This window comes from Eriocheir sinensis, unplaced genomic scaffold (genome assembly GCF_024679095.1).
Source record: "Eriocheir sinensis breed Jianghai 21 unplaced genomic scaffold, ASM2467909v1 Scaffold336, whole genome shotgun sequence".
NCBI classification, from domain to species: domain Eukaryota; kingdom Metazoa; phylum Arthropoda; class Malacostraca; order Decapoda; family Varunidae; genus Eriocheir; species Eriocheir sinensis.
Window position 1 is genome coordinate 74,552 of NW_026111650.1, and position 26,229 is coordinate 100,780.

Below are 26,229 nucleotides of genomic sequence, written 5' to 3' on the forward strand. Positions count from 1 at the left end.
TCCTGGTTGGTCGATAAATGGGTACCTGGGGAAACCTGGGGAAGGTAAACTGTGGCAGTCCCAGATTTCACATTAGCCCGTGTCCCAGGGTAAACGGTTCTTGCCGAACACAGGCTCAAAGAGCCAACGGATCGGAGATGAGCACCGTAGCCACGCGCAGCTATACTAGCGTATGCACCTATGTACCTTTACCTTTACCTTTTGACCCCTCACTGGGTCAGGTCAGCAGGCAACGGTTACACAGACAGGTACAAGTCTCTAACTGTGCAGAGGTTCTCAAACTGGGTGCCACGGACAGTGCCTAGGGGTGCCACAAGATCATCATGAATTTTGAATCATTCTTTTTTTTCCTCTTTTTATGTTAGTCTGTATTTATAACTCTTAAGTTAATCTAATTCAACTGATGAGTTCTGTTTGGGCATGAACTGTACTGTATGTTAATTTTGGTTTGAGTATGGATATACAGTAATCCCTCGCCATATCGCGGTTCACTTATCGCGGTCTCGCTGTTTCGCGGATTTTAAAATTGTTATATATTTAGTTTCGTATCGCGGATTTTTCGCTATATTGCGGGATTTTGCGGTATAGAGGTATTTTAATATATTATTTTACTTATTTTGCAGTAAAAGAAGCATTTTCTAGCCTAGAAAATTGTAAACAATATAAAAAAATAAAGTATTAATAAGAACATATTAAAGTAATATTAAATTGAAATAAAATACGTAGCGCACAGCAGATGAGTAGACACAGACTCGCACAGATGTATAGCGCAGCTACGGCCGCATCCGCTTGAGCTAGTTTGCCCACGTGTGATCGTACACGGCACACTATTCGCTGATGCATGGGAGGCGACCAATCAGACCACTATGTTCTGTATCCTGGGCGCTGACTGGCTCAGCGACCGTAGCATTTGTTGGTTCGTCAGTGGTTACCTCGAAGACAAAGGGAAAGTGTGTTACAGCTTGCTACCGTTAAATGCTCGAGAAGTTGGCAGTGAGGACCCAGACAGGATAAGGCAATGACTCCCCTTGAACAAGACTAAAGTCCTAAACTTGCTCAAAATGATTACTCCAAGCTTATCTAGTTTCGTGGAACTCTTTGCGGTACTGGAATAAACACGTGGAGAGCTACTGAACTGAACAGCTGATCCGCTCTTCTTCTTGTGACCACAACTTATCGACCACACGAGTAATCGACATGTTGGTGACTGAGTTTCTGACTAGAATTTCGATGAGTTTCCCGTGAAATGCAGCCGACTTTGAATCTCTCGAGAAACTAGTGGTTGGGTGACCTTGTTCACACGGGCTGAGGCGAGATTCACAGAGATATGCGTGCTTATGTAAATAACATATAAAATATAATATAAATTAAATAAATAATAAAATAAATATATGGTCGCTACTTCGCGGATTTTCGCCTATCGCGGGGGGTTCTGGAACCTAACCCCCGCGATAAACGAGGGATTACTGTATAATAATTTTAATTCATTAATTAAAGTAATTTAAACATATACAATTGTGTATAAGAAGTTAAGCTTAAGAATCGTTTTAGTACCGTGCCAGTATTTCATTACCTACCTTTATTTATTTAATTTTTTGGGGGGGGATTTCCTTGGGGATATAACCCAAGGGAGGAAGGCGTTATGAAATATCACTAGCTTTTCATATATCTTTTCAACAAACGTTCAACAATCATGGAAACGCTTTCAAAATCCATTTCAAGGACTATTTATTGTTGAAAATAGGTTATAATATTATTCACGAAAGCGTAGCCTCCTCTGGCGGCGGCCGCGGCGGCGCTGCAGCTGGCGTTGCGAGAAATACTTCCTCGCAGAAATAAGTTGCATAAACATGTGTGTGTGTGTGTGTGGGGGGGGGGGGGTCGAGAGGAGCGAAGCCCCCCGTTAGCAGGTCGTAAAGTTCTGTTGGAGTAGTTTAAATATGCTCCCCCACCCTAAACCCTCTGCGAGCTATTTTGCGGCTGCGGCGGCGGCACCGTCGCCGCGGCCGCCGCCAGAGAAGGCTGCGCTTTCGTGATTATATTATCCCCTATTTTCAACAATAAATAGTTCTTGATCAGGATTTTGGAAGCGTTTCCATGATTGTTGAAGGTTTGAAGAAAAGATATATGAAGAGCTAGTGATGTTTCATAAGGTAGGTAATGAAATACTGGCACTGTACTAAAACGAATCTTTACCTTAGTTAATTCATGTGAGGAGGGGGGGGGGTGCGCCACAAAAGGGTTTATATAAGTTCAGGGTGCAATCACTGAAAAAAGACCGAGAACTTTTGCGAGTCTATATAACGGGTCAGTCCTGCGTGCGGCGGGTGTGCAGCATCACCTGCACGGTTCAGTGGCCAGGTGGAGGTACAGCCTCTGAACACCCCCGCGGCCTGCCCGCGCTGGTGTGCGGTGCCTCGCGTGGCAGGGGTGGGCGAGGCAACGCCACGCCGCCGAGGCCACTGCCTCGGGGCGCCATCTTGCTCCGCGAACACAGTTTCGTCAGTCACCGCCTTGACGCACACGTCTGCAACTTACTCTGTGCATGGAAGAGACAAAGAACACGGCGCAGCAACAGTTACCGGCAGGGAGGAGTTGCTGTCATGCCCGGCGTGTGCCAGGCGTAGGGGCGCCGCATGCTGGATGCCGCACGCCATGCTGAGCGTCTCGTCTCGTCGGGGCAGAGCGGCGTCCCTTCCCCTTAGGCACTCACTACACACTGAGGCGGCGAGGTCGTTTACTGGCCGACGCGGCGAGCCAGAGACGTCGTGGTTCATTCTTCACTTTTTTTTTTAGGTAATCCATTTAATTTTGTTACTCATTATTATATTAAAATCTTGTTGTTCATGCCAAGCTATCTTATTTCTTTTAAACTGATTTCTTTTAGCACACTTTTTCCGGTTGATTGCGCTGGGGCCATATTAATAAAGACTCCTATGAGTACTTTTACGGTAGAAGGGGCTATATAACAAAGAGTTAAGGTTTTATGGTATTCATAAACTCATTTACAAGCATATTAGATTGATTATTTAGGATGATACCTATGAATTACCCCTGCTTGTCGACAAGTTACCGACATAAACATCAAACAAACCAGCGTTGTCAGTCGTACAATAATTGTCGTACAAATACGGAAATCTGACCGTTTGTACTGTTGTGCTGGAAGCTTCCCCCGGGGTCTATGGGCCTCTGGAAGACTCCAGGAGGAGCGAGCAAGGGGCGGGTATGTCTGATAGACATACCATTCACGTTCTGCTCCGTCTTCCGAGTTAGCCTCTATGTATCTGTCAGTATTTAGCCAGCGCCTTTTGGATACAGAGTGCAAAAGATACCAGTCCAAGCAAACCTGGGCCACGTTCAATGAACGGATTGATTAACACTGAGCAAACGAATCATAATCGCTTCGTTTCATAGCAAAGCAATTAAAGGGCCCCAACTACGAATATGTTTATTTCACTGAGTGTTTATTTCACTATGAATATGTTTATTTCACTGTGAGTGTATATATCACTATGAATATGTTTATTTCACTATGATCACCTTTGTGGCACCTTATTGCCCCCATTTAAGACTGTTGGCTATTACTGTAGGCTGTCTCAATTAAATTTTGATCAGTCTATTTGATCTTTCAGTGCCATTCAAAATCTGTCACAAAAAGGTTATTGATTACATTATTCAGCCTTTTTTTGGAAGGATGTACAACAATATAGATGCAAATACGATAAATTTGACTGGTATAGTACGATATTTTGGGCAAATTCACCTGGCAACGCTGAATAAAACCCAGCGCTAGGGATGGGCAGGTACCGCTAATTTGAGTACCGGTAGTACCGTTACCGAAAACTTAGGTACCGTCAGTACCGGTACTCAAAGGAGTATTTTTTTTATCTTAATGACTTCTGATGAAATTCCCAAATAAATTTCCTGTAAAGAAAACTCTCTCTCTCTCTCTCTCTCTCTCTCTCTCTCTCTCTCTCTCTCTCTCTCTGAATGAAGTGAATATTTATTTTTTTCGATAAAAAAATAGTATGTATAGTTATTATGGATGTACTCGATCATAGTCTAATAACAATAACAATATATATTAGCAACCTAAAAAAGAAAAAAGAATCGGACATGAAGAATTATCCAGTAACTACAATAAATAAATAAGATAATAAAATAATGGAAACGGGAGCTGTGATGGAAACGAAAAGCAGGACAAAATGGTGGGAACTTGGGGAGACGGTCAGCGAGGCAATGACTCAGCAGCGAGCACAACATTCAAGGCTTAAAGCGTCTCTACAGGGCCCACACCGCATGGAGACGGGCGATCCTCAGTGCCGAGTGATCATGAGTCTTCCCGGCACTGGGTACCGGTACCGGGTGCCGGCTGAATAGATTCTTCTCGGCACCCGGTATCGGTACCGAGTGCCGAGAAGAATCGATTCAGCCGGCACCCGGTACCGGTACCGGGTGCCGAGAAGAATCTATTCAGCCGGCACCCGTTACCGGTACCCAGTGCCGGGAAGACTCATGATCACTAGGGATGGGCAAGTACCGTTAATTTGAGTACTGGTAGTACCGGTACCGAAAACTCAGGTACCGGTACCGGTACCCGAAGGAGTTTTTTTTTTTTATCTCTATGACTTCTGATGAAATTCCCAAATAAATTTCCTGTAAATAAAACTCTCTCTCTCTCTCTCTCTCTCTCTCTCTCTCTCTCTCTCTCTCTCTCTCTCTCTCTCTCTCTCTCTGAATGAAGTGAATATTTATTTTTTCGATAAAAAAATAGCATGTATAGTTATTATGGATGTACTCGATCATAGTCTAATAACAATAACAATATTTATTAGCAACCTAAAAAAGAAAAAGAATCGGACATGAAGAATTATCCAGTAACTCCAATAAATAGATAAAATAATAAAATAATGGAAACGGGAGCTGTGATGGAAACGGAAAGCAGGACAAAATGGTGGGAACTTGGGGAGACGGTCAGCGAGGCAGTGACTCAGCGTCTCCATACAGGGCCCATACCGCGTGATACCACATGGAGGCGGGCGAGCGCCGAGCGTCACTAAGATCCAGACGGTACCGGTACTAGCGGCAATGCGCAGTGCCGAGTGATCATGACGCTTCCCGGCACCCAAGTGATCATGAAGCTTCGCGGTACCAGGTACCGGTACCTGGTACCGTGAATAATCGGTTCCTCGCGGTAACCGGTACCGGTACCTGGTACCGCGAGGAATCGATTCCTCGCGGTACCAGGTACCGGTACCGGTTACCGCGAGGAACCGCTCGCCCGTCTCCATGCGGTATGGGCCCTGTAGAAACGCTTTAAGCCTTGAATGTTGTGCTCGCTGCTGAGTCACTGGGCCGGTCTTACAGTCCTTTCGGGAGCGGCAAAACGAAAACGCGCACCAGGTTCGTTGGCTGGCGTACGAAAGCCAGGCGCCCGTCTTACACTCAAAGATTTACGCTCCCCAACGAGACCCGCACCGAACCTAAATCGTCGGCAGTGTTGGTATAACTGGTCGGGCGAGGTTGGCGAGCGTGAGCGTGAAAACGTAAACAAAGTCACGTGATTTATCGGCGCGTACCATGAACTGTGCAGCGACCACTGTCGTTTTTCTCGAGATAAATCATGTTTTCAGCATTACCTCGTCTCTAGGTAGAGTTGTGGGCATTCCTCAAAGCTGCGTGCGGCCTCTGTGTTTGTCCGCTATACTTGTCCTTGAATCTGTGGTGGGTAATAATAATAATGACAGGGCCAGTGTGACATCTCTGCTACTCGCAGTTTATCTTCCCAAAGTTTTCCTAGATACCCATTAGTTAGTCAGCCCAAAAGGGTGCATGAACAGCTGGGTGAGCTGCGTGTCGACTGATCAAGCTGAGATTCATACACGGACACACGGATTTGCTGCTGAACCTCCTTACCAATGCACCAGTGTTTCTTTAATCTTCTCCTGGGCATTTTTGACATGCAGTCCTCCCAGCTGTTCACTCTCCTTTTCAGTGTGATAAAAAAGGGGGAGTAGAGGATAAAACACCCCAAGGACGAATATTTACAAAATTTTGGGTAAATATTTTAGCTCTGCCACTTCAAAATATCATGCACTCTTCCAAACTGTGGGCAAAGGGCAAAAATAAATGCACTTGAACCATAATATGAAAGTGTACATTATAAGTAACTAACCATGTAGTGCGGCGACGGCCTGATGAACGAGCCTCCCATAACCCATGCATGCACTTAGCCAGTGGGGTACCCCTTTGGCCGACTCGGTAAGGAGTGGCTCTCCCGTCACGCTGGTCGCGGGTTCAATCCCAGGCAGCCGGGGAATACCCTCACTCTTGATTAATTTCTCGTGTTATTTCGATACACGCAGAGGCCGTGTTGAGAAATAGGAAGGATGGAAAGTAAGCTCGTCGGGGCATTACAACCTAACCAGACGTAACATAACCAAACCAAAACCAAAAGTGTTTTAATTATGTTTTACCATGTAGATATCATTACAAAATAAAATTTCTACAGTGTAGATACTTTTCCTTGTAGATAACAAGCCAAAGTATGGTGTAGATATTTTTGTTCTTGTAGATAACAAGCCAAAGTAGCACCACCTAACCACTGCACTGACAGTGCTGGCAGGGTTATGTTAGGTCTGCTTAGATTAGTTAGTCTTCTTTAGTACTTCTATTGAACTACTTGTTTGTTTATTTTCTTCAAATTGTAATGGTTTTGAGTATTATTAATCTGAAAACAGTAAGAAAAAAAGCAGGGGAAATTGTTTCTTCACTCAAGAATTGGATACTTGGGAAAACCTGGGAAAAGTAAACTGATGACTCCTGTCACACTAGCCATGTCCCAGGATAATTAGTTCTTACCAACAACCAGCTCTAGGGCCAGTGAGATGGAGATGAGCAATGAGGCCACATGCAGCTATAGCATATGCCCCCAACACTACCTTTATTTATTTAGCTTGGGGTACACATCACAATGTCATCCACAAATATTATGGTCCACGGAGACTGCTGCCTGACCTCATCCGTCAGCCTGTACATCACTACTGAGAATGAACAGGCTGATTCTAGGTGTAGTCCAACCTCGACCAAACAGACGTAACCTAACCAAACCTAACTACTGCGGCCACCGCCCCGACTGTCCAGTGCACTGACAGTGCTGGTACGGTTATGTTAGGTTTGCTTGGATTAGTTAGTTTTCTTTATTACTTATATTGAATTACTTATTTGTATATTTGTTCAAATTATAATGGTTTTGAGTATTATTAATCTAAAAATACTAAGAAATAAAATGGGGAATTGTTTCTTCACTCAAAGAAATGGATATTTGGGATAACCTGGGGAAAGTAAGCTGATAACTCTCCTGTTATACTACTCATGTCCCAGGATAAATAGTTCTTACCAACAACCAGCTCTAGGGCCAATAAGATGGAGATGAGCAATGAGGCCACATGCCGCTAAAGCATATGCCCCAAACTTTACCTTTATTAATTTAGCATGGGGTAAAGAATTTATCATTATTTTATATTAATATTTTATTGATAATATAGTTTTATTTACCCTTGGTACGTGTGATGAAAAAAGGATTACACAGTCTAATAATTTATTTTTCCATGTTGAAAATACAGGTAAATTTATTACCAAATAAAGATTTTCTTACAGCAAAAGGTCTTTTATGATATCTGTAACTTAACTGCTCTTTGATGCTAGAAATGGACACAGTCACCACAGGACAGCCCAGGGGTTTGTCCTGGAGCAGAAATATCGGATGATCGTGTCACCATTCTCCCTACATTCCATCTGGCCTGTACGGTACTCTTTTCTTCCTTTCTGTAGCACACGTTCCATTGCTTTGTTCTGTTAAGCCCTAGTATTTGAACTTATCTACCTTTGCCAGCTCCACTCACTGAAACCTCACAGTACCATTTCCGTAGGGCTCACTCACATGTACTCCTCCTGCTGATTTCCATCCCTCATATACAGTGCATACCTCCACCTCTCTAGTTCATTTTTAGTTTCTTCCCTGCCTTCATTAAATATCACAACGTCATCCACAAATATCATGCATGGTCTACAGAGATTGCTGCCTGACCTCATCCATCAGCCTGTACATCACTACTGAGAATGAGCGGACTGATCCTAGGTGTAGTCTAACCTTGACCCTGACACCCTTTGTAACTCCTTCCATACCAGCAACATCATAAACTTTTTCGGACACATGGTGTGCTTCCTCTGATAGAGAAATTATATGTAGAAAGGGTACCAGGTATATCAGTTGACATCTCCAATAGCCCTGCTACCTGATGACAACAATTTATATGCAGTCAGCTATGGTGAAGAGGAAATTGCTTGTGACCAGGTATTTCACTGTGACAAGCATCTTAAGATTCAGAAGAATTCCACATCCTGTGGGAGAGACATATATGTACAAAAAGTATTATTAAAAAAAAAAAAATGCTGTCATGTTGAAATTAGGATGAAAATAACTTCTTTTTTTTTTTTTTTTTTTTTTACGTCGTTGCCTGTTGCGCCGGTAGGCATCTTCCTGATGGGGCCTGATGGTCGGCCCAAGGCTTCTTCCAGGTGGGGCCTGATGGTCGGCCCAGCCCGTTCTGGCGCAGGCGAGTGTTTATAGTGGCGCCATCTTGCATTGGCTCATGCTGCCCCCCGGAACTCGTTCTTGATTCGCTTGGACGGCTTCCTCTAGAGTCCGGATTGATGGGTGGTCTTCAGGACAGCATGTGGGTAGTTTTAAGCCACTCGGCGGTGACTGAAAAATCCGAGTGGTAGCGTGGGGATTCGAACCCGCGTCGTCCATTACGCGGCGAATGTGGGCCCAGTACGCTACCAGTTCGGCCACCGCCTACCCTAAATGTTGGGTGTGCAGAAAACAAGAGAACTGAGAAAGAAACAAGCTGGAAAATTTAAACAGAAGTACAATATAACAGTGACTGAGGGACAGAGTGATGAATGGAAGAACAAATTTTAATGCTAATGCAGCTATAGCATATGCCCCCAACTTTAACTTTTTAAAACTGAAAGATAGGAAGGGGGCCGAGCCAAACCTAACCTGCACAAGCCTACATAACCTACCAGAAGAGTTTGGCCTGACCTGAGTGATATACTTCAGAGACACTGACTTCATTTTTGGGGTAACCTATATATGATGCTTTATCGTATGAAAATAATTGTTGCACCAGAATACAACAACGAGAACAATGGAGCGAAATATTTACAGAATAACAACACAGCTATTTCAAGAGAATATAAAAAAATCTCCTTAACAGCCATGCTCATAAATTACTCAGAAATTAATACTCTAGTCAGTATTTTAAATAAGTGAGAAAAATCATCTTATTGCTGTGGAAACTTAATTGCTGTGAAGTAGCTGTCAGGGCAAATGACACTATCTTAGAGCTGCAGCTCAACATTAGGATAGTAACCTATCACTGGTAAGGATAATAACCTATTGCTGCTAAAATAAAATATGGCGACTTAATAGATTGAGAATTATATATGATTCCACGGAACTAAGCAAACCTAATAATTAGTAACCTAATGCCGTTTAACTGAATCTATCAGAGCTAAAATAGTTACCTTTCACTGTAAAACAGTAGCCTAACACCTCTTATCTAGTTATTCATAGCACAAACAGTCGTACTGAAATAAACTGGTGACCACCCGTGATGGGTGTAATTCTATGGTTTTTGTTTTCCTCCCCCTCTGCCTGGGACCAACTATTATGAATAGTTCATTATACCTTGAATGTTTTTTGGGTGGCTGTCTTATATATTCTTAATATTTCATAATAGAATTCATGTTGATTGAGTGCCACCAAATCCACAAGTATGCAATTGTTTATATTGTTAATAAAACAAACTATATGAGCCACGAAAACAACTACATACAACATTTTCAAAAAGAAATGTCAATAGATAAATAAAACACTTGATATACTTACCGAAAATATCCATTGCGTTGGCTGAGACGACAGACTGTTGTGCTGGCAGTGTACGATACGCTGCCCAATAAAATGTTTGTACAACTAAAAGAAAGGTGTTTTGAATAATTATTTGCCTTGTATATGCTTTCTGAATGCTAGGTATGTCATATCATTGCAGATTTACTCATTTACTTTGAATTTATTGGTTACAAATCTCGTTTTCGTCACCTCAACCGTTCCCCAAAATCTCCTTACCAAAACGCCGATTTTTCGTTCGCGAGCGACCGAAAAGCAGCCGTCGAGAGCGACTGTAAGATCCCGCGCGGAAGGCTTTCGTTCGCTAGCCAGCGAACGAAAACGGGCCACACCACCCCCTCTTCGGTTGATCCGATGTTTATTAAAGAATCTCTAGCCATCTATATTATGCAATGAATGTTTCCGCGCTGCGCCGCGTAATTTTCCGCCGGCCCACGCTGCAGCAGCGTGCCTACTAAATTTAAACTAACCAAACCTGACTTTGCATAACCTACCTAACTGGGGGGGGGGGGGGGGAGGTCTGCTCTCATCGACCCCCCTTTCATTTGCGACGGAAAAGCAATACACTTACACTTAAGTACACTTAAGTACATAACGCAGTCCAGTCAAAATGACTCTATGCTGCGCTCACTTGGTGATCCTCGAAGTGTTGACAGTGGGTTGGCTGTGGTGGCGGCTTGGCGGGGTCATATTTAAATGCTAATCTCTTCCAATGGTTATCCAGACGATTTTTGAAAGAAATCAGCGATCTGGCCTCAGCAACCTCAGCTGGGAGATTATTCCATAGTGGGACTGTTCTGTAGTAAAAACTGTTCCGCTGCACTCCATAGACACCATCAACAGCAGTGTGTTGTATGGACACAAAAAAATACTTCATATATGGGACTTAGCCCCCCTCGCCCCCCATCTATTTTCCGAAAGTCACTTGTTATTGCACTGCATTCAGGAAAAGAATCCATGTTGTAAGTATTAACTTCGCCAGAAGAGGGTATATATACCCTTTCGTGAATATTATCCAGAAAGGGTTCATATTTTGCCCATGAAAACATTATCTGCGTCGTGAAAATAATACGCCTACTTCAGCTGCATATTTCCCGTTTGTTCTGCATGTTTGTTTTATTTTGATCTGCTGCTGTTATGAAGGCCTGACATGGGAGAGATCCCAAGTCCGCTGTGACATCAAGATCAGGATCACAACCCAAACACCGACGATGCTCCGTCCGGCGAGTCGGCTGCTGCTCCTCGGCGCCCGCCCCGCGGTGAGTACTGGCTGGACACACGCTGGGCTGACCCGCACAAGACACACCAGTGCCGTGCGTGGCTCACAGAAGGGTTACAGCAGAGCGTGGAGCGAGATGGGTGGCGGGAAGCAGATGGTGTGGCGGTGGGGCGCACACACGCCCTGCCCCGTAGACTTGATGGACTGGCAAAGATAGGAAATATATCAAAGGAGAAGAGGGGACTCGCCACCCCCAGCCTCGAGCAGGAAGGGTGCAGATATTGCGGCACACAGGCATTTTGGTGTGGTCGTCCCTGAAGAGGCCCACACAGACCCTGCCGCCCAGCCACTGGTCGTGGCGGTGGTTGGGGGGCATTTGTTGGGTATTATTTTACATTGTTCCTCGTCTCACAGCGGTACTTCTCACACTTCTCATCGGTTAGATCTCATTATTCTATGCATTTTGAACCCCATATATGTGTGTCACGACTCGCAAACTGCTAGAAACACTGCTAGCGATTTTTGAAAAGTTAGTTTCTTGTGGCCACCTTGGAGTGCAGTGGGGGGGCTGGGAGGGAGAGCGAAACACCTAGGCAGGTCGATAAGCCCCCCTTGTTAGTTATGTTATACATCAAGTTAGGTTGGGGTAGTTTATATTTATTTGACACGCAGTGTGGGGTGACGGAAATACGCAGCGAAGGATGGGACATGACGGCGGCGTGGGCTGGTGTTGCTAGAAATATCTCCTCGCAGAAATAAGTTGCTCTGTTGTCCACCATGTATGCGTGCTGGGGAAATACACAGCAGGAAAACATTAATTTGCCTGGTTTTGTTCCAATTTGTCCACTTGTGATCTCTGTGAGCAGTGAGTGAAATATAGAAACAGTAAACAAGTTGAACCTTTTTGCAAGATATTTTGCAGTGGCAGCGATGGGTGCACAACAGGCATTGAAAAGTCTCATTTATTAGTGATTTAATGGGAAAACTACTGATTTGCAATGGTAGCGGTTATCATATTCGTTCAGAACATACCTAAATCTACCAGAAATAAATATTCTCTTCATGAATTGTGAGACGAGAAGCAATGTAAAAATTTACCCATTTGTTGTGCATCCAGAACTACACGCAATTCATTCTGCTGGCTGATACAATATATGGTATTATTCTAGTGTTTGCCCATACTCACCCCTCGCACCACACAAGGTAATTATTGAAAATACGTAATATACGTAATATCGAAAATACGATATTACGTCTCCATATTGTACTTAACCCCCATGGCGTCGGAACATTTCCCACCCGTGACCCCCCCCAGCGTCGGCACTTTTCAAATTTTTTTTTCTCCCATTATGTCAGAAATGCTGAAAAAACATAGGTTTAAGTCATGAAAAGTGTCAAAAATGACATCTGAGTCACGGTGTGTGTCGTAAATTGTCACGTCGTATATGTACGACGCCGACGCTGGGAAGGTGACTCAGCCTGTGTAGTACATGTACGACGCCGACGCTGTGAGGGTTAAGGGCATATTATACATACGGACGATGTGTTTACATGGCGATGCCATTGCAATATGAGCAGCGTTGCCAACGATCCGGTTGGCAATGATACGCTAGGTGAGACCAGGTCCACCACGCGTGGTTATTATTATTATTATTTTTTTGGAACACGCACCTTTACCTAATACTATTTCCGATGGTACGTTAGGTTAGCGATGGTACACTTAGTTAGCCATTAGCCCACGCATGTGAGACCAGGTCCACCACGTGTGGTTATTTTTTTTTTTAGAACACACACCTTTACCTAATACTATTACCGATGTTACGCTTGGTTAGCGATGGTACGCTTAGTTAGCCATTAGCCCACGCATGTGAGACCAGGTCCACCACGCGTGTTTTTTTTTTTTTTAGAACACGCACCTGTAAGAGGGGGGGGGGGTCCAGGGGGGGGCGCAGCCCCCCTTTGGTTAGCAGGTCGTAAAGTTCGGTTGGAGTAGTTTAAATATGCTCCCCCACCCAAATACCCTGAGTTCACGCAGGTCCCCCAAGATCGTAGGGGGAAGGGGATTAATTCGGCTTCTTTACTTCTAAGTACTTTTTTTTTTTTTACTATGATATATGGAGGCGTATTATCATATTCTGGAGGCGCGGAGTCAATATCCACAATCACCTTGTATACTGGGAATATGAGCCCGTGAAGCAGATTCAAAATCCGGTCAGTAAGGATTCACATGTTCGAACAGCTCAGGCAAGAGGTTCGAGAGCCTGCACTTCCTGCACAAGCCTCAGTGGTGTTAAAGGCGCGGTGTTGGATGGATCCCGGCTAGCCGGTGGTTTTACTTGTGTCAGTGATAAACAATGAAGATACAATGTGTTTGGTGCCACGGACTCTACTTGGAGGACAGAAACCTTGCGATGAGGTGACAACCTACTAGTGAGAGGGCATGAGTGTGGTGAAGGCGGTTTATGTGAGCACAGATGGCCGCTGGTGCCACGCCAGATGGTGAGGTGAGCATCGTTTGGTGGGTTCACTACGCTTCTCTCCCAAAACAAGCTTGGGGATCCACTGAGTGCGTGGTTTCCGTATGGGAAACACTAAATTCGTCGCAAACGCTTATTTTAGTGGTGGTAGGAGGAAAAATTCCCTAAATTTAGGGAATTTTCCTAGATCTAGGGAGTTTTTATCCCCCCCTACCCCCCTACTAAAAAATACGCGAATGCGACGGATTTCGTGTCCCCCACCTGAAACCCCGCATTCCCACCAGGTCCCCAGGCTTGTTTGGGGGGAACACAAAGGAAGAACAAACAACAGCAGACCTGCTGGTCCTTACGAGGTTGTTTGTGACAAGCTACACTAACTATCTAATCAAAGGTGGAAGATGAAGGACAGCAAAGGCGAAGGCTCCTCCCCACCCCCCCATCCCTCCAGCCAAAGCTGGCAGGAAAGGAAAAAGAACCATGCAGCATGGAAAAACTGCATGGAATTTATGTACCACTAACCGGGCGATAAAAGCGGACAAGGACACCAGTATTCGAAAGAACTTAACGTTATTACGACAATGAGTAATATCTTAGTTGCTGGTTGGATTCAAAACACTTGTCTAATCTATTCTTGAAGGCCGTAACTGTTGTACTATCAACGACATCACAGGGTAGAGAGTTCCAAACATTAACAACTCGATTGAAGAAGAAGTGTTTAGCCATGATGCGAGAATCTTTTACCACTTATCTTCAAATTGTGATTTCTTCTTGTTCTATTTGATCGATCAATTGTAAAGTAATCTTCCGCATTAATATCACTGAATCCTTTGAACATTTTAAACACTTCTATTAGATCGCCTCGCATTCTTCGTTTTGATAGGCTGAATAAATTTACTTCTTTAAGCCTTTGTTCATATGACAAATTTCTCAACCTAGGAATCATCTTTGTTACTCTTTGTTGGACCCGTTCCAACTTTTCTATGTCTTTTCTGTAGTAGGGAGACCAAAACTGTACACAGTACTCTAGACGGGGTCGAACCAACGAATACAGTTTTAATATTACTTTTTCCGATTTATTTTTAAAGACTCGTCCGATGAAGCCAACCAATTTGTTTGCAGTTTTAACTACCTCTGAACAATGTTGACCGGGCTTTAAATCGCTTGATACAGTGATCCCAAGATCCTTTTCTTTACTTACTGCAGAAAGTTGTTTGCCATTCATTACGTACCGAACGCGATTGTTATTTTTTCCGATGTGCAACACTTTACATTTCTCAACGTTAAATTTCATTTGCCATTGATTGGCCCAACGTGCAAGTCGATCTATATCTAATTGTAAAGCTTCTTCGTCGAGTATCGCAGTTACTTTACTAGCAATTTTTGTGTCATCAGCAAATTTTGATACTTTGCAAGTGAGCCCATCATCGATATCATTAACATAAATTAAGAAGAGCATGGGGCCAAGCACTGATCCTTGACGCCGCTTTGACATCGAGCCAGTTAGATGTAACACCGTTTAGAACTACTCTGTTTCGCCAGAGAGCCAGTCATAAGCCAATTGTGAATGTTACCGAGATACCGTGCCAATAGTTTGCTGAGCAATCGTTGGTGGGGACCTTATCAAATGCCTTTTGAAAATCCAGATATATGATATCTACTGATCTGCTTCTTTGAACACCTCAAAATATAGTGAAAAAATCAAGTTAGTCAAACACTTAACGTTTACTACGGAAGCCATGTTGCTAATTATTTATTATATTATTTTCTTGAAGAATTTCACCATATTGTCGCGAATGATAGTCTCCATTAACTTACAAACAATCGATGTCAGGCTAATTGGTCGATAGTTTCCTGGATGAGACTTGTCCCCCTTTTTGAAAATTGGTGTGACATTTGCAAGTTTCCAATCCGACGGAACTTTTCCAGCTGTTAAAGATTTATTGAATATGATGGAAAGCGGTTTACAAATTTCATGTTTGATTTCTTTTAAGACCCTAGGGGTAATTTTGTCTGGACCAGGAGCTTTGCTTACTTTAATCTTTTCAGTTGTGCGTAAAATGTCACTTTCTACGATGAGCACACCACTTAACATCTTTTCGGTCCTTCTAACCTCCGGCGGTTGAGGTGATAAACAATCTTCGTCGGGGGGAGTATGGGCAAACACTAGAATTTTACCCAATATATGTTGATAGATTTCAGCATGATAATAATCACTGACAACTGTCACAAATTTCATTTCTGATATGTTTCTTTGTTGAATGATGTGGTTAGCATAAAAAAAAAAAAGTCCCTCAATAAATAAAACTTTGCTTCCTGACACAAATATATAAATATTGTAATGCTACACCATTTCTTATCTAAGTACTGTAAACTGGGGTGACTTTGGACAAAAAGTGGATAAAAAATTGATAAGTTTCTTAATGGTAACATATGGCAACATTTCTAAGGAGCGCAGATGAGGAGCTTTGAGCGATTTTTATTTGTTAGCGTACTCTGATGGGAGAGGAAAAAAGTACAGTTTTCTCGGTGTAACTCGGGAACTAATAGGTGTATGAGAAATTTGAGGATACTATAAGAATCCTCACTAAATTCCGCTTCGAAACATATTCGTCTAAAAAAGTTGGCCCACAAAATTTCAAGCTAGCAAGTGGGGAAGAGTTGGTACTTCGGATCTATTGTCTACAGTACTCTAGACGGAGACTTGAAACAAGTTTGTATTGTTTATATATATATTTTCCTCTATTTTTATTTGCACATGTTCTGGTACAAGTCTTTATGAAGCCATTGATACCAAATTTATTGGATATATCTGTGAGGGTAAAATACGTCTGGGAATGTAGAGTATCGCATCGGCTAAAAAAGGCCAGTCGGGCCTGAGAAATGCATGGTGAGTGGAACGGAAACTTATTGGAAACTTACGGTGCGCGAGAGGGTTAAAATACCTACTATAAAAATAAATACAGGTAACTCGATTTACGCGAGTCTGGTTTACGCTTTTTTTTAAATAACGCGGGGTCCAAAATCCAAATAAATGTTTAATTTACACGTTTTTTCACTTATACGCGATATTTTATGGAGTGGCTACCAGATGTCTCACGCAACTGGACTCACACGGCGCCGCAGCAACACAGATGAGCTCAGTTCTTCCCGCGCGCCATTTGAACAACAATACAGTACCCACGCTGCCGCACTACTCAACAATAGGGGTGGGCAGGTACCAGTACTAACGGTACCAGCTATACGGTAAGGTACCAGTACTAGTCTGCTTGGTACCGGTACCAGTACTAGCCAGTTGCTCATGGTGTCCCTCATTTCTTCACATGAGTGAGGCTGAGACTGAGTGCCTGAGTGGATATCTTGGTGATATGGATATTCTCTCTCTCTCTCTCTCTCTCTCTCTCTCTCTCTCTCTCTCTCTCTCCACTGAATGAAGTGAATATTTATTTTTCAATAGAAACCTACCTCTTGTTTGATTTACATTGTTTTTGATTTACGTGACCTCTTGAAGGACACAATACTCGCGTAAATTGAGAGTTACCTGTACTATCAGCCTCGGTTTACGAGCTTAATTTGTTCCTGAATTTTACTCGCAAACCAAAAGGCTCGAAAACCAAAACGTTTGTTAAAAATACTGTTAAAAACACAAACAACACACACTGTAGTGCTGAAAACTCAAAGTTCGCACACTAGAACACAAATAGGGTAAGGTAACCAGTAGGTACGCAAAAAATCGGCGATTTTTTTACACTCTGACCTGTACCCGCTATACTATTTAAGCAAACTACATCAATTATTGTTTGCAAATAAAGGAATGGCTATAGTTTCATGTGGTACAAGCATTTTTCGAATAAGATTTAACTGTACAGAAAAAATGGTGTATAAAGTTAGTCAAAGACGTTTAGGCCTACCCTACCCATTAGGTACTCACCTTGTCCAGTAGGTACTCAAAAAATTATAACTAAAAAACTACAACAGCTAGAAGAGTCCTTGATATTTTATTCATTCAACCTCCCTTTATATGTTAGTTTATTTGTTTTTGTGATCGCAGCAGTAATTAATGTATTCATGTAAAGGTGATGAAAACACAAAAAAATACTTTATTCTCTAATTTCTTAATTCAAATACGCTCCTCTGTCCAAGTATAGGCATAATGTTGATTTGGTTACTAAAAACAATAACCTGAGTACTACAATTACTGAATTACATTTTAGTAACTCTGAAAAAAATAAATATAATGCTGCATATAAAACACTAAGAAAAGTGCTCCCTCCGTTATGTGAAGAAATTATCCATCCATGTAAATGAAAAGAATTATTGGGCATTTTTCAGAAAATAACTCAAAAGCATAAGTAAATCTAAAATATAGATATTGAATCTAATTGGATCCTGAATAGGCTCTAATCAGTTGTTAAACTTAATCAAGTGAAATGTATATTGTAAAGGAAAAACTTTAGTTTTAGTGAATAAGAATATAGGACTTCCTTCAAACAAAATAGCAGTTATCACTTTACAATTTGAAGTGGGAGATAAGTATTTCCTTTATAGAAGTAGTAAATGCAAATCCATGAACACGGCCGTGCACTCTGGATTTGGGGTTCTAGTACAGCTAGCTCACATGCTCTGTGAGGATATGATAGTTCGCCGCCAGTCTGGGGACGCACGAGAGTACCTACTGGACAACATGCACTGCGTGCACTACTGGACAGCCAGTGGGTAAGTTTGATGAGGTGGCACACAGACAGTTTTCACAGGACAGTGCTTCTTGTTCTCATATGCCATAGAGCTGAGTTGTATTGCTGTGGATTGTGGCATACGTCTCTCTAGCAGTCATTTGAAAATGGGGCATGCACCTACTGGTCAAGTCTTGATTTCCTTGGCCATTATGTTCGAACCTTTTTTCCCGTGTATAGATATGTACTGGAATAAAACCAACACCTATTTCTTGAAGTTTACCCTCCCAAATCAACCTGCAAAAAGGAAAAAGAAAAAAAAAATACACCGGAAACAAGGCAGACAACAAAAACGAAATTTGCAATCCTTAGCATTTCCCTAAGAAAACTACCACATTTCCTAATTGCATTCTTTTAGGGTACATAGTTTTTATGATATACATGTTATTTGTGGGATACTTCTGTATATGATGGAGGGATGGTTGAAGTATAATATGATATGAAGTTTGTTGATTTTGCTTTGGTCTTTTTTTGTGGGGACATTTTTAAATGCCAAATGCGTACGTACTGGACCACTGCGTACCTACTGGTTACCTTACCCTAAAAGCGGACATGAGCAAGTGGGTACTACCTTTGTGAGTGTACAATGCGGACTGAGACCCCATTCCCATTGTTTACTGCTCTGAGCGCCCTCGTCTTGTGGTGAAGAATGGGAACCCATGTATGCGCGCATCTTTGACTTATACAAACAGGATACTCGTACACTGAGTCACCCCTCGTAAACCAAGACAATTTTGTACAAAAAGGATACTCATACACCAAGTCACCCCTCGTAAACCAAGGCATTTTTTGTACAACCAGGATACTCGTACACCGAGTCACCGCTTGTAAACCAAGGCATTTTTGTGAATTTCCTTTGTTCATCAATCAAAACACTTGTAAAGCAAGGCACTCGTAAACCGAGGTATTACTGTATCTGCATGCACTAGACAAAGTTCTTCCGAAAATGATGGTGCAGATATGTTAGGAAGGAAGGGAGGCACACACTTTTTTTTTTACCAAGCTGTAAGTGCCAAACTAGTGGCTTCCTTTTATAAGGATAGGACACAAACACACACACACACACACACACACACACAAACACCACTCCATGGTGCAACTGGTTAGATCGCTGTGCTGCCAGGCTTCACAGCCTGACAGGTTGGCGGTTCGAGCCCGCTCAGGTCGGATTCTTTCTGTTGAATAGGAGTGGTTACTCTCCCCCCTCGAGCAAGGGGGATGGGGTGTGTGGTGTGTGGGGTCCTGGCATTACCCAGAGATTGACTATAAAAGAGCACTTGCTCATGTCGGGAGGGAACATGTTGGTGATTACGAGTCCATCTCGTGATCAGGCTGTGGTGAATTACACACACACAGATCCACACCCACGCCCGCTTGTTTAGCACTTACAACTTGGTATAAAATAGTGCATGCCTCCTTTCTTTCTTACCATATCTGGAATCTGATGACACCATCATGTTCAGAAGAACATTGTATGTAACCTGCTGCTGTATGGTTTTATAGTATTTTGATGACGATGAAAAATCAGTATGGAATAAAAAGTATAATCATTTATAATTTATATCTATGTCTGACTTTAACTCTCATTATCATGGTCTTAACTTGAGAAGTTTTATGCTGCTAACTGTGTACTTAAATCCATATCAGGAACCCATTATTTCAAGAAGGGCAAATTAGAAACAAATGGTACATTGACTGTCAGTCTGCTGTTTGAAGTTGAAAAAACGAGTTTAGCTCCTCATCTATTTAACCCCTCTCCCAGCACCATCATGTGCTTCAAGTAGATGACTGCATCAAACAGATGTTTTATGAGACATCAGGTACCCCTACTTTCCTCTGCTATGTCAGTGTACATATATTTACTACTCAATAATTACTGATTTAACTCTGCACCTTGTATTGTTGTAACAAGCTTGGCACTATACACAGGTGGATGCTGGGGTGCCAGGAGGTGCTTCATGGGTCAGGGTCACACCCCTCGCTGCCACTGCCACACACAGCAGGGGAGTAGCCAGCAGCTCCTCTGCCCTAGCTGGCCTGTTTCTGCCAGCTGGTCTCAGGCACCCCTACACCACACCTGCTCTGCTCAGACCCATCCATACCTCACCCACACCAGCCTCAGATGCCTCAGTAAGTGATGTTTCTTGCTGCTGTCTTTTGTATATGACTGTTCAGCTGTCAGTGCTCCTCTATTCTACTTTCTACTCCTCTTCATCGTTTTTCTCCATTTTCCTGCTGCTCCTCCTCCTCTGAAGTTATTTTGACCCAGAAATTACTGTATTACCAGCAGAAAATTGGATTTATTTCTAGAAGCATTAGTAACTAGAGTGCCTAAGTTATCCTCAATTGTAGGTATCTGGCACTGGTTAGGCCTCACCTGGATTATGCTGTTCTGTTTTGGTGCCCCAATCACAGAAGAAATATAGATTCCCTCAAATCAGACTTAAAAAGCTTACTGTATAGAGAAAGTGGAAAGAAGCTCACGTTCTTTGGAAAGACATTACCTGGGAGATGATTTAACTTAAGTTTTTAAATGGGCTAAAATCAGTAAAGGTGACTTAGATGAAGTATTGAAAATGGTGTCAGGTCAGGATGGCCCTAGACCATGACAGCCCTCCCTGATGGGCCCATACTTACCATGATGGCCCTCCCTAACAACCCCACACATACCATGGCGAGTCCCCCGGACAGCTCTTCACTTACCCATACTACCTTCCCTAATAGCACCATACTGACTTAGTTTAGTTTAAAACCCGCTCAGGAGCTGCCGTTTGTAGGGTGTCTGTCCCCTGCTAGCCTTATATCCTTATATCCTTGTGTATCCTTCATTTTGTCCTTCTCCCCCTCTTTCTCTTTCTGCTCCTTCTCCTTTGTCTCTACCTTTCCTTCCTCCTCCAGACATTGGTAGAGGTGGAGGCTGACCACCTGTACAGCTGTGTGGAGGTGGAGTGCCGCAGCCATGAGCCAGCTGTCCTCCGTTCCTACCTCAAGTTTGTTAGCACAGCCGCTGGCCACCTGGATGTCCCACTGGAGGAAATGTGAGTGGAGGGAGGAAGGAAGATGTGAGTAGAGAGGGGGAGAAAGGTGTGAGTGGAGGGAGGGAGGAAGGTGTGAGTGGAGGGAGGGAGGAAGGTGTGAGTGGAGGGAGGGAGAGAGGAAGGTGTGAGTGGAGGGAGGGAGAGAGGAAGGTGTGAGTGGAGGGAGGGAGGAAAGTGTGAGTGGAGGGAAGGAGGAAGGTGTGAGTGGAGGGAGGGAGGAAGGTGTGAGTGGAGGGAGGGAGGAAGGTGTGAGTGGAGGGAGGGAGGAAGGTGTGTGGAGGGAGGGAGGAAGGAAGGTGTGAGTGGAGGGAGGGGAGGAAGGTGTGAGTGGAGGGGAGGGAGGGAGGAAGGTGTGGAGGGAGGGAGGAAGGAGGGAGGGAGGAGGAAGGTGTGAGGGAGGAAGGAGGAAGGTGTGAGTGGAGGGAGGAGGAGGAAGGTGAGGAGGGAAGGAGGAAGGTGGGAGGGAGGGAAGGAGGAAGGTGTGAGTGGGAGGAGGAGGAAGGTGTGAGGGAGGAGGGAGGAGGAAGGTGGATGAGGGAGGGAGGAAGGTGGAGTGGAGGGAAGGAGGAAGGTGTGAGTGGAGGAGGGAGGAAGGTGTGAGGGAGGGGAGGAGGTAGGTGTGAGTGGAGGGAGGGAGGAAGGTGTGAGTGGAGGGAGGGAGGGAGGAAGGTGTGAGTGGAGGGAGGGAGGAAGGTGTGAGTGGAGGGAGGGAGGAAGGTGTGAGTGGAGGGAGGGAGGAAGGTGTGAGTGGAGGGAGGGAGGAAGGTGTGAGTGGAGGGACGGAGGAAGGTGTGAGTGGAGGGACGGAGGAAGGTGTGAGTGGAGGGAGGGAGGAAGGTGTGTGTGGTGGGAGGGAGGAAGGTGTGAGTGGAGGGAAGGAGGAAGGTGTGAGTGGAGGGAGGGAGGTGTGAGTGGAGGGAAGGAGGAAGGTGGAGTGGAGGAGGGAGGGAGGAGGTGTGAGGAGGGAAGGAGGAAGGTGTGAGGGAGGAGAGAGGAAGGTGTGAGTGGAAGGAGGGAATGAGGAAAGTGTGAGTGGAGGGAAGGAGGAAGGTGTGAGTGGATCGAAGGAGGAAGGTGTGAGGGAGGAAGGAGGAAGGTGTGAGTGGAGGGAAGGAGGAAGGTGTGAGTGGAGGGAAGGAGGAAGGTGTGAGTGGAGGGAGGGAGGAAGGTGAGTGGAGGGAAGGAGGAAGGTGTGAGTGGAGGGAAGGAGGAAGGTGTGAGTGGAGGGAAGGAGGAAGGTGTGAGTGGAGGGAAGGAGGAAGGTGTGAGTGGAGGGAGGGAGGGAGGAAGGTGTGAGTGGAGGGAGGAAGGTGTGAGTGGAGGGAGGGAGGGAGGAAGGTGTGAGTGGAGGGAGGGAGGAAGGTGAGGAGGAGGGAGGAGGAAGGTGGAGTGGAGGGAAGGAGGAAGGTGGAGGGAGGGAGGGAGGAAGGTGTGAGTGGAGGGAAGGAGGAAGGTGTGAGTGGAGGGAAGGAGGAAGGTGTGAGTGGAGGGAAGGAGGAAGGTGTGAGTGGAGGGAAGGAGGAAGGTGTGAGTGGAGGGAAGGAGGAAGGTGTGAGTGGAGGGAGGGAGGAAGGTGTGAGTGGAGGGAGGGAGGGAGGAAGGTGTGAGTGGAGGGAGGGAAGGAGGAAGGTGTGAGTGGAGGGAGGGAGGAAGGTGTGAGTGGAGGGAAGGAGGAAGGTGTGAGTGGAGGGAGGAAGGTGTGAGTGGAGGGAGGGGAGGAAGGTGGAGGGAGGGAAGGAGGAAGGTGGAGGGAGGGAGGGAGGAAGGTGTGAGTGGAGGGAAGGAGGAAGGTGTGAGTGGAGGGAGGGAGGAAGGTGTGTATGGAGGGAGGGAGAGAGGAATGTGTGAGTGGAGGGAGGGAGAGAGGGAGGAGTGAGTGGAGGGATGGAGGAAGGTGTGAGTGGAGGGAGGGAAGGAGGAAGGTGTGAGTGGAAGGAGGGAAGGAGGAAGGTGGAGGGAGGAGGGAGGAAGGTGTGGAGGGAGGGAAGGAGGAAGGTGTGAGTGGAGGGAGGGGAGGGAAGGTGGAGAGGGAGGGAGGAAGGTGGGAGGGAAGGAGGAAGGTGTGAGTGGAGGGAGGGAGGAAGGTGTGAGTGGAGGGAGGGAGGAAGGTGTGAGTGGAGGGAGGGAGGAAGGTGTGAGTGGAGGGAGGGAGGAAGGTGTGAGTGGAGGGAAGGAGGGAGGGAGGGAGGAAGGTGTGAGTGGAGGAGGAGGAGGTGTGAGGGAGGGAAGGAGGAAGGTGAGGGAGGGAGGAGGGAGGAAGGTGAGGGAGGGAGGGAGGGAAGGAGGGAGGGAGGAAGGGAGGGAATGAGGGAGGGAGGGAGGAAGGTGGAGTGGAGGGACGGAGGAAGGTGGAGGGAGGGAAGGAGGAAGGTGTGAGTGGAGGGAGGGAGGAAGGTGAGGTGGAGGGAGGGGAGGAGGAAGGTGGGAGGGAGGGAGGGAGGAGGTGAGGGAGGGAGGGAGGAGGAAGGTGTGAGGGAGGGAGGGAGAGAGGGAGGGAAGGTGTGAGGTGGAGGGAAGGAGGAAGGAGGGAGGAGGGAGGAGGTGGAGGGAGGGAGGGAGGAAGGAGGGACGGAAGGAGGAATGGGTGAGTGGACGGAGGGAGTGAGGAAGGTGTGAGTGGAGGGAGGGAGAGAGAGGGAAGGGGGAGGGAGGGAGGAAGGAAGAGAGAGGGAAGGGGGAGGGAGGGAGGGAGGGAGGAAGGTGTGAGGGAGGGAGGGAGGGAGGAGGGGAGGGAAGGTGGTGGGAGGGAGGAGGGAGGAAGGTGTGAGTGGAGGGAGGGAGGGAGGAAGGTGTGAGTGGAGGGAGGGAGGGAGGAAGGTGTGAGTGGAGGGAGGGAGGGAGGAAGGTGTGAGTGGAGGGAGGGAGGGAGGAAGGTGTGAGTGGAGGGAGGGAGGGAGGAAGGTGTGAGGGAGGGGAGGGAGGGAGGTGGGAGGGAGGGAGGAGGAGGTGTGAGGGAGGAGGGAGGAAGGTGTGAGTGGAGGGAGGGAGGAAGGTGGGAAGGAAGGAGGAAGGGGAAGGTGTGAGGGGAGGGAGGGAGGAAGGTGGGAGGGAGGGAGGGGAGAGGAGGGTGTGAGGGAGGGAGGGAGGGAGGAAGGTGTGGGGAGGAGGGAGAGGAAGGTGGAGGGAGGGAGGAGGAAGGTGAGGGAGGGAGGGAGGAAGGTGTGAGGGAGGGAGGGGAGGAAGGTGTGAGGGAGGGAGGGGAGGAGGAAGGTGGAGGGAGGAGGGAGGGAGAAGGGGGAGGAGGGAGAGAGGAAGGTGTGAGTGGAGTGAGGGAGGAAGGTGGGAGGGAAGGAGGAGGAAGGTGGAGTGGAGGGAGGAGGAAGGTGTGAGTGGAGGGAGGGAGGAAGGTGTGAGTGGAGGGAGGGAGGAAGGTGTGAGGAGAGAGAGAGGGAGGAGGGAAGGTGTGGAGGGGAGGGAGGAGGGGAGGGAGGAGGAGTGGAGGGAGGGAGGGAGGAAGGTGTGAGGGAGGGAGGAGGAGGACGGTGAGGGAGGGAGGAGGGAAGGTGTGAGTGGAGGGAGGGAGGAGGAAGGTGGGAGGGAGGGAGGGAGGAGGGAAGGTGTGAGGGAGGAGGAGGAAGGTGTGGGGAGGAGGGAGGGAGGGAGGTGGAGGGAGGGAGGGAAGGTGTGAGGGAGGGAAGGAGGAAGGTGGAGGGAGGAGGAGGAAGGTGTGAGGGAGGGAGGAGGAGGAAGGTGAGGGAGGGAGGAGGAAGGTGTGGAGGGAGGAGGAAGGAGGAAGGTGGAGGGAGGGAGGGAGGAAGGTGTGAGTGGAGGGAGGGAGGAAGGTGTGTGGAGGGAGGGAGGAAGGTGTGAGAGGAGGGAGGGGGAGGAAGGTGTGAGGGAGGGAGGGGGAGGAAGGTGTGGAGGGAGGGAGGGAGGAAGGTGTGAGGGAGGGAGGAGGAAGGTGTGGAGGGGAGGGAGGAAGGGTGTGAGGGAGGGAAGGAGGAAGGTGGAGGGAGGGAAGGAGGAAGGTGGAGGGAGGGAAGGAGGAAGGTGGAGGAGGGAGGGAGGAAGGTGAGTGGAGGGAGGGAGGGAAGGTGTGAGGGAGGGAGGGAGGAAGGTGTGAGTGGAGGGAGGGAGGAAGGTGGAGGGAGGGAAGGAGGAAGGTGGAGGGAGGGAAGGGAGGAAGGTGGAGTGGAGGGAGGAGGAAGGTGGAGGGAGGGAAGGAGGAAGGTGGAGGAGGGAAGGAGGAAGGTGTGAGGGAGGGAAGGAGGAAGGTGTGAGGAGGGAAGGAGGAAGGTGGGAGGGAGGGAAGGAGGAAGGTGTGGAGGAGGGAAGGAGGAAGGTGGGAGGGAGGGAGGGAGGAAGGTGTGAGGGAGGGAAGGAGGAAGGGGAGGGAGGGAAGGAGGAAGGTGTGAGTGGAGGAAGGAGGAAGGTGTGAGGGAGGGAGGAAGGTGTGAGGGAGGGAAGGGGAGGAAGGTGTGAGGGAGGGAGGGAGGAAGGTGTGAGGGAGGGAAGGAGGAAGGTGGAGGGAGGGAAGGAGGAAGGTGAGGGAGGGAAGGAGGAAGGTGGAGGAGGGAGGGAGGAAGGTGGAGTGGAGGGAAGGAGGAAGGTGAGGAGGAGGGAGGGAGGAAGGTGGAGTGGAGGGAAGGAGGAAGGTGTGAGGGAGGAAGGAGGAAGGTGGGAGGGAGGGAAGGAGGAAGGTGGAGTGGGAGGGAAGGAGGAAGGTGTGAGGGAGGGAGGGAGGAAGGTGGAGGAGGGAGGAGGAGGAAGGTGGGAGTGGAGGGAAGGAGGAAGGTGAGTGGAGGGAAGGAGGAAGGTGAGGGAGGAGGAGGGAGGAGGAGGTGAGGGA

General features: G+C 46.6%; 2 protein-coding genes and 1 long non-coding RNA gene across 4 annotated transcripts in view; 1 reads left to right on the top strand and 2 right to left on the bottom strand.

The window, feature by feature from the left end:
• Nucleotides 1-2,749, bottom strand: part of LOC126991775 (uncharacterized) — a 63,831-nt gene extending 61,082 nt beyond the window's left edge. For both annotated transcript variants that reach the window (XM_050850453.1, XM_050850452.1), the window contains exon 1: nt 2,583-2,749. In XM_050850453.1, the coding sequence (XP_050706410.1) occupies nt 2,583-2,657 (75 nt within the window). In that variant the 5' untranslated portion in view covers nt 2,658-2,749. The remainder of the gene's footprint in view (nt 1-2,582) is intronic.
• A 5,735-nt stretch (nt 2,750-8,484) lies between these two features.
• LOC126991776 (uncharacterized) lies at nt 8,485-10,355 on the bottom strand. Its single transcript, XR_007745841.1, has 3 exons — nt 10,196-10,355; nt 9,959-10,042; nt 8,485-8,865 (listed from the first exon to the last, which is right to left on the bottom strand). It is a non-coding gene; the product is annotated as an uncharacterized LOC126991776 (long non-coding RNA).
• A 734-nt stretch (nt 10,356-11,089) lies between these two features.
• Nucleotides 11,090-26,229, top strand: part of LOC126991777 (28S ribosomal protein S10, mitochondrial-like) — a 35,717-nt gene continuing 20,577 nt past the window's right edge. Inside the window, exons 1-3 of the mRNA XM_050850454.1 lie at nt 11,090-11,235; nt 20,332-20,532; nt 21,301-21,440. Of these exons, the coding sequence (XP_050706411.1) occupies nt 11,188-11,235; nt 20,332-20,532; nt 21,301-21,440 (389 nt within the window). The 5' untranslated portion in view covers nt 11,090-11,187. The remainder of the gene's footprint in view (nt 11,236-20,331; nt 20,533-21,300; nt 21,441-26,229) is intronic.